This window comes from Spermophilus citellus (genome assembly GCF_964194105.1).
Source record: "Spermophilus citellus genome assembly, chromosome: 2".
In the NCBI taxonomy this organism is placed as follows: domain Eukaryota; kingdom Metazoa; phylum Chordata; class Mammalia; order Rodentia; family Sciuridae; genus Spermophilus; species Spermophilus citellus.
Window position 1 is genome coordinate 238,874,314 of NC_138183.1, and position 8,791 is coordinate 238,883,104.

Below are 8,791 nucleotides of genomic sequence, written 5' to 3' on the forward strand. Positions count from 1 at the left end.
CTATGTCCCACCGAGTTTCATTGTCCTGGTCCACAGCCTCTTCATGGCCTTCTTCACCTCAGCATTCCTCAGGGAGTAGATGACAGGGTTGAGGAGTGGGGTCACCACTGTGTAGAACACGGCTACCATCTTGTCTGCAGGCAGAGTGGTCGAAGGCCTCATGTAGATGAAGACACAGGGTACAAAGAACAACATGACCACGGTGATGTGGGACCCACAGGTGGAGAGGGCTTTGCGCCACCCCTCAGAGCTCCGAGTCCTCAGATGAAGCAGGATGACCACATAGGACACCAAGAGGACCACAAAGCTGATCACAGACAGGGTCCCCCCATTAGCAACAATCAGCAGACCAATGAGGAGGGTGTCTGAGCAGGCCAGTTGGAGCAAGGGGAGCACATCACAGAAATAGTGGTCAATCACATTGGGGCCACAAAAGGGCAGTTGGAAGACGAGAAGGATCTGGGAAAGGGAATGCACAAAGTCCCCCACCCATGCCATTCCCACCAGGACCATACACATCTGCCAGTTCATGATGGTGGTGTAGTTGAGGGGCTTGCAGATGGCCACATAGCGGTCATAGGCCATCACTGTGAGCAGGAAAATCTCAGTGCCTGCAAAGAAGTGCAGGAAGAAAAATTGTACCAAGCAGCCCCACAGAGGTATGGTTTTCCTCTCAGCCAGCAGATCTGAGAGGAGTTTGGGGGCTGTAGTAGAGGAGTAGCAGATCTCCACGAAGGACAGGTAGCTGAGGAAGAAGTACATGGGGGATCCCAGACTTCTGCTGGTCAGGACAGTGAGCACAATGAGGGAATTCCCCAGGACAATGGCCACGTACAAAAGCAGAAAAATCACAAAGCAAATCCTCTGCACCTCCCGGTTGGGAGATAGTCCCAGGAAAATGAATTCTGTCACATTGTATGTATTGGCCATGAGGTTACCATCAAGAAGCAGCTATTTGGGTGGTGTGACCTGAAATGATAGAAAACAAAAGATTTTTTCATACTGTATCAGCTACATAGAGACACTTGCCTGAGATGCTTGGAACTAGATATTGGAAGATAAGTCTTCTTTATAGAAGAAGGGAAGAACATTCCAAGAATGGAGACAGCAACTGCAGATGTAGTGTGGGTTGCTGGATTAAGGTGACTATAACAACAAATAAAGCAGTTTAGAGAGTCTAGAACCAGTGTAAGAAGGACTGTTACAGATTTTTAGTTTTGTTCTATAGAAAATGTCAAATGTAGAAAAAGTCATCAAGAATGTTTGCCAACTGGAAAGGGATATAATTTTGTATGCAGAGGTTGGACTCGTGGAAACAGAGCAGAGGAGGGGCAACCTATTAAAAACTCAACAAGTCCCCTCATTGGACAATGTGGGGCAGATAGGACAGCGTTTCTCTGTCTATGTAATATGTCTCTCTTTTGCCTTTGTATATTCGGAACTATCTTTCACTGCAGCTTTCCTGTATTTCACTTACATTTGCTTGTTGTCTAAATCTGGTTTCCAAAACAGTGTTTTCACCCTGTCCACATGCCCTTCTGGGTCTTCAGAAGAGATGTCCTGTGGTGCACCTGCACTCAGCACCCCCAAGAAGACCACAACGTTTTGTCTGAGTCTTTATTTCTACTCCTCCTATTTCTTGTCCTCTAAACATGGTCTCTGTGTGACCTTATTGCTTTCTAAGGATCTATTCAATTCATGCATGATTCTCCTCATGGGCACTTTTCCTCAGTGGCCATTCAACCTCTGACTCAACCCTCTCTACCTCCTAGTCTCTCAACATTGTCATCACCAAGATTCTCCACTGACTGATATGCAGGTAGTCCTGCTCCTTTCTGTACTTTGTCTGAGCTAGCTGAGGTCAATGTACATGAGCCGTGGTCTCACATAATGAGACTCTAGAGCACCTGATACTGGAGCCAGATGACTAACCCTCATACCACAAAGCTTCCTTTCTCCAGTGATGGAGACAGCCTGAGGTGGTTAAGCACCATCAGGACCCAGAGAAAACTCATAGAGAGAACTTACAGTTATACATACAAAGAGAAGTCAAGGTTCATAGTAAGTTCTTAGATTCCTGGGCTATTCTACCAAGCCATTCATGGAAGACAGCTTATGTCTGCTAACAGTCTGGGGTCATATGCATGTGTTTTTCAGATAGTATCTATGTGATATTGCAAACTATTTCTCTCTTTCTTGTACTAGGGATTGAACTCAGGGCCCGGCACATGCTAGCTAAGCATTCTAACACTGACCTTCACACTCAGGCTTTTATTTTTTATTTTTAGACAGTATCTCCCTATATTTCCTAGGGAGACCTCCAACTTGGGATTCTTCTGATTCATATTCAGGCTAGCACCACTGTGTCTACCTAGAGAGTAATTTAACCTCTTCCTCACTCAGGGCCCAACTAACATGCTGATCATAGCTACCTCAGAGATAGACGTCGTGACTCCCACTCCCAGGTCTGTCCCAGGGTAAGTTCTGTTCCTGTCCTCTGTGCTGCCTTGGATATTTCTCAGTTAGGAAATCCATATTGTCAGGCCAGAGTCTCTCACAGCCAGTGGCCCCCTTTCCCTTGGATATTTTGGAATCACAGGGCTTCACATTGGATTATATTGTTTTATGTGGCCACCTACCTCCTGCAGCATGGGTCTCCTAAGGGAGAGACTGCATCTTCTCACCACGCCATCTCCACCACATGCTGACTTCTGTGACCACCAACTAATAGCACTCAGTGAGTGCCAGGGGTTGAGTGACCCTGGGTGGGTGTCTTCCCTGGCCTTCTAAGCACAGTATTTGCGATATCATAGGTTTCCAGTAACTCTGAAAGAACAAAGGTCCTCAAGGACCAAGAGCATATCTTCTTCATTCCTCAATCCCAGAGCCTGGCACAGAATTGCCCCCAACACCCACACAAGAAAACTTTGTGAAACCCCACATGCCTCAGGACCCCAGTCCTGTGCTTTAAGAGGGAAATCAATCATCACATACCAAAGAAGCCCATGTTCACACAACAAAAGTGACACCAGTGTTTCTGTCCTTTGCTGAGCTCACCACAGTGACCTTTTCCGTTCTGAAGTCAGAGATGCAAATTCCTCCTTGGGCACAGCTCTGGGCTCTGGGAAGCTGCCAGTTAGCCAGTGGAGAAGCCTTAGGCCAATCTAGGACCAGAACTCCTGCTTTCCAGGAACCTTAAGACGGGGGATCTGCTCCACTTGCAGCTTTAGACTTAGGTAAGTGGGAGACTGAGGCACAGGGTCCCATAGGTTCCTGAATTTAAAAACAAGAGCCAGGTAGACTCACCTCCCAGGTGCTTCACAGAGAACTAAGAACCCTGGCAGCTCAGCCTTAAGTCAGCTGTTTATGGGACACCTGGGGGGGAAGGCATGATCAGGTGAGAGGAGGTCTCTAGGGATCTGTACCCTTTCCCCTTCCTAATCAGGCAGAATATCTCAGGGGAAGCAGGACCTGCACAAGCCTAGTAGGAAAAAAATAATTGGGAAATGAGAACAAATTAAATTCACCCAGAATTCACAGAGCTCTCACCTACATCACACTGTTCACAAGGCAATGATTCCTCTCCTGCTCATCAGGAGCTTGATCCTGGGGCTTGATATAAAATGACAGTACTCAATAGTGTGGGTCCAAGGCTTAGGGAAACTGACATAGCACATCTCAAAGCCTGTGTGTGGAAGAGGAATAGATGGGTGTTTCCCATCCAGGGGTGATTTACCCCAGAGGACACTGGGTAATGTGTGGAGCCATTGGCTGTTGTCCAAGCTGGCTGGTGAGGGAGGGGTTGCTGACACGAAGCAGGGAGAGCCCAGGGAGGCTGTGACACATCCTACAGACCAAGACTGTCCATATAGAAGAGTACCCAGCCCAGTGTCCATAGGACTGCCCTGGAGATGCCCTGCTATAGCTGAATCAGATTTGCTCTGAATTCATAAGCATTGAAATGAGGCGTGGAGAACATGGGGATTCCTTACAGTGCTTTGACCACACCTGTGTGTGTTGTAAATTTAGTGTGATGGAATGTCTTAGAGATGCCACTAGGGTACTTTGTAATATGAATAGGATTTCTTCAAGCCTCATTCACTAATATCAACTCAGCCTGAAATCAAAGTGTCTCAAGTGTAAACTAATGACTAAGGAGAAAACTATGAAGAGACAGTTTATGATTTAGGACAATGTTTGACAAGATTACTTTTCCACCTGTGATAACTGAGTTAACCATTGTCCTCCACAGAGAAAGAAACCTAAGAAAGGAGGTTAGCAGGTACTTACATCAAAGCCTGAAGTATTCATGCAAAACCTCTATGTATTCCACAATATATCCTCAAGAAATTGAATTTCTGTCAAATCTGTGAAAGTATTGTCATATTGGAAGTTTCAGCTTTTTAATAAACCTGAGTTAGATTTATCTTAATATGAATCTTTGAGTGTTACAGGGAAACTATATTGTTAAACTTATTTGTGTTGTTAGACTGTGCCTGCTTACTTAAAATTATACTTTTTGGCTTCAGAGGTTGATTTTATTTCTTATTCTGGTAAAGATTATTAACCCATTGAGTATGGCCTTTTTTTTTTCATTTCAATTAGATCCCAATCCTTTTCCTTTCAGAAATAGGAATATATTTATTCACAACCTTCTTTGTGAAAAGTTATTTGGTGTGTTCAATAAACGAATGGCTATCAGTTCATGCTTTTCTCTTAACAAATGGAAATGTTAAGAACCCATTGTAGCAGAGCTTGTTTACTACAGTCAGTTACTGAAATCAATGCCATGTCTACCTATAAGAGAATCTCTTTTTTATTGTGGTGTTTTCCATTTATGAAATGGAAAACTACTTATTAAATACAAAGAACAACCTCTTGGAGGCCACAACACAGATGACTCTCCAAAACATTACATTGAGAGAATGGAGCCAGATAGAAGAGTGTACGTGCTTCATGCTTGCATTCATAGGAGGCTAGGAAGAAGCTAAAGAATTCCATGATGATAGATTAGATGAGCAGGTGCCAGTTGGCCAGCCAGGGTTAGAGATTACCTGGGAGGAGTCATGAGTAGTTTCTGGGGTAATAGAAATATTTCCTTTTAGTTTGGGGTGTTGGCTCCACAGTGTATAAATTTGTCAAAAATTATTGAATTTATTGGAATGTGAAAATTTATTGAACTCAAGGTCTTGACATTCCATGGAATCACAGAATTTCAATTGTTTGTGAGGTTTCACAATTTTAGGTGGTAGATTTGGATTTTGTTCAGTCAGTGGGGCATCAGAGTCAATTGCTTACCTACCTCACTGTGCCCAGGTGCACCTCACCAAAACCCCTGTGGTAGACTCTCCCTCTTCACATTTTAGCATATCACATAATCCCATTGTCTTTTGCCAATGCTCACTCTCTCAGCATATTTGCATATAGGGGTGGACCCCTGACTTAGTTCTGGCCAATAAGAATGAAAAAAGAAAAAGAAATCCTGCAGGAGATTTCTCATAATTATTTCTCAAAATGTGAGCTGGGACTTTACCATCCTATATATGAAGATATGATGCTTGGAGCAGCTGCTGTACTGCATCTTGCAACCCTTACAACAGCCTAGGGAGCCAAGCAATGCCAATCCAGACTGCCATCGTCACAGAATTAAAAGTCATCCTGGGAACATTGACCTCCAAACTTCTCCTCAAATCAGCAATACATGATTCTGTGGCTCCAACCAAGGCCAAACAGTCTTTTTCCGTAAAATAAGAGAATAAATATTGAGGGCTTTATGGACTACGCAGTCTCTGTCCCATTCTGCTCTTATAGTGTGGAAACAGACACAGAGAACATGCAAAATATGGGCCTGGCTGTCATCCAATAAAACTGTATTATGAACATAAACATTTGAATTTCATGCTAATGTGTGTCACCAAAACTTCTTTTTTGATTATTTTTCCTCAACCATTAAAAAATTTAAGAGCCTTTCTTAGGTCACAGTGCACACAGGAATAAGCAGTGAGATTGGTTTGATTGAAGCTACTCTTCACTAGGTTGAAGCAAACACAGTCCTAGCTACATCACTTCTTTCCCTGAGACCACAGATAACCACTGTTTAGAAAGAAGAGTCTTTGGAAATTGTTCAGATGTAGATGATAATGGTTAATAATGGCTATCTTGTATTTTGTCACTCCTGCTTTGAGACATGTGCCTTCTAATAAATTCCCATCTTGGTCATTAAATAAGACTTCTACTACTGAATTTCAGGCAAGAGAACCAGGCAAATGGGAGGAAGGCACCCAAGGAAGGAGAGAATCTGTCCTGGGGTCTCCCAAGATCATTCTGGTAAGGAGAACTGGCCACAGCATGGACCTTTGTCTGCAAGTGCCACGATCCTTCTATCTATCACTACATGCTAACCCCAGAGGTGCAGTGAGTACAGCCAAGGTCACACTGCTGAGAGGTGACTGGGTGGAATTCCATTTCATGGGATCCATCCTCCATTCTAAACACTGTGCAGTGCTGATTACTGCAGAAGAGGGAGAAGGTGTCCCAATGTGATCACACTGGAAACCACTGACCACTAGGACAGGACGTGAAGTCCTAGCATGAGGTTAAAGTGGCCCATTTAACCTGCAGGAAAACAGAGGTAGGTGAACTCTGCTCCTTCACAGTTGACTGAACTCAGATTGCACTTTGAGTCCTCTGCTCCTGGTGTTCCTGGCTCATGTTTTCATTTTCACTCCATCCTTGAGTTCACCTCTAGCCCCTGGAGCTCCTCGTGGCAGTTTTACCCTCACGTTTCTCCATGTGCAGATGATGGGATTTAGCTTGGGGGTGATGACCATGAAGAGCACAACCACCAGTTTGTCCTCAGTGACTGCAGAGGACAGCTGTTGTTAGAGGAAGATGGCAGGCTCAGAAGTCTGCTGGGCATGTAGCTCAGACGTGGCGTGCTTGCCTAGCATGAGTGAGGCACTGAGTTCATCCAATGGTCACCACCCACCTGGTCTGCAAGTGGGGTGGTCCTGGCAGGAGCCCATGTTCTACAGGAGGTGGAGGCATCTCTAGCTTGGAATACTACTTGGTGTCCCCCTCCCCATTTCCCTGGTCCACCCATGTCCTGCCCCATGCTAACCTCACTCTCAGCACCCACAGTTAGACTGACTCTCCCACAAAGAGGATCAAGTATTCCTGCAAAGCTGCCAGCTGGCTGAGGAAATCGCTAAGAGCAAGCAGACTGAGTAGGTGTCCCTGCTGCTCAGAGGGCAGCTATTCCTCAGCCGCATGGCAGAGGGGCAGTTGGACCACCTGAGCTGCTCTCTCAAGACCAACTTGGAAATAATCCAGGTGGGAGAGGTGCTTTTTTAAGCAGGTGGTTCGTGGCCTGCGGGAGAAGGGCGTCTCTGGCTTGAGTGGGCGCTGCTGCTCACTGGCTCTGCCTTCATAGGCCCCTTGTGCCCAAGTCCTCGTCCAAGAGATGAGCTGGAGGTGGAGTTAGTGTACAGATGCTAAGAACAGAGCCGGGCCCACAGTCAGGGCCCGGTAAACAGCTCATCGTCCACCATAGGACACCAGTAGCATAAGACGAGTCCAAGGCTGCAGCTGGACCTAAAATGTCCCCAGAGTGGTGGGAGGTGGAGGGACTCTTGGGAGGTTGGCCCAGGGAGGTCCTGGTTCATGAGGGTGTCCCTCAGGGGGACCCTGGTCCTTTCTCCTGTAGTCATGAGTCTCCTCAAGGGGTACCAAGGTCCCTTCCCCTCTTTCTCACCCTATTCTGAGATGAGCAGGTCTTGCTCTGCCTGAGCTCCCCCCATGACCAGCTGCCTCACTACCTTGGGTCAAGCAGCCGGCCCCAGAGAAGACTCTCAAGATGCCCAAGCCCACTGGCCAACCTGCGTCATGCCTGGGCCACAGCTGGTCACACACATGCCAAGCCTTGGTAAACCCTCTGCTGCCAGGACACCACCGCCCCCTTGTGTGTGTGTGTATGTGTGTGGGGGGTCCTGGATTCCTTGATGCTGCAGGTTCCTTTCTCCAGCGTCTGGGCCACATGTGGACTGAAGCCTCCAAAGCCGTGGGCCCAAGCAGCCTCTGCCCTTTGTGAGCCAGTTGCCCTGGGTGTGCTTTAGGGTGGTGAGCTGACCAATACCACTCTTTAGGACAGAAGAGCCATTCTGCAGCCTGATACTCAATAGGGGCCACCCAAGAGTTCTTGGCCTGCCCAACCCATCCAGCGACTTGCCAGGGAAAGTGCCTTCCACGAGCCACACAGTGGCTGCCCTTTGTTTCTGGGGCTTCTTGATGACACACTGCGTGCTATGAGCCAGCCCACACTGGAGCACCCAGTCCTGGAACCCCCGCCTGCAGAGACCATGGCAGACCTGCTCTCGTCACCCCAGGCAGGGGCTCCAGCTTTGTTTGGAGGTGAGAGTGGCAGGTCACTATCCAGATGACCAGCCAGAGCAGAGCTTCAGAGCCAGCAACAGTGTGATGCCTGTGGGGTCACCTCTCAGGACCCAGGTCCTCCCACCCTGTCCCTACACCCTCACTCCCAGCTGGTGGAGACGCCCATTCGGGTACATTTCCAAATGTTGTGTTTATTTTACTCCCTCTGTGCTCACTGTGGGACCGACATAGATGCCAAGGTCCTGTGACTTGAAGGTCCCCACCTTCAAATGCAGCAACCAAGTTGTGTGGGAAGAGAATCACCACCACCATGGGGAGGGGACAGAGAGCCAGATCATCCTGCAGCCCTGAGGAGCCACTCCTAAAGGTCCAGATGGCTGCAGATGGAGGTCTCCCATCT

At 47.1% G+C, this 8,791-nt stretch overlaps 1 protein-coding gene across 1 annotated transcript; it reads right to left on the reverse strand.

Moving 5' to 3' along the window:
• Positions 1–930, reverse strand: LOC308639203 (olfactory receptor 4X2-like; the record flags this gene model as incomplete). Its single annotated transcript, XM_081277339.1, has 1 exon — positions 1–930. The coding sequence occupies one exon, from the start codon at positions 928–930 to the stop codon at positions 1–3; it is 930 nt and encodes a 309-aa protein (XP_081133465.1).
• Positions 931–8,791: the final 7,861 nt, after the last annotated feature.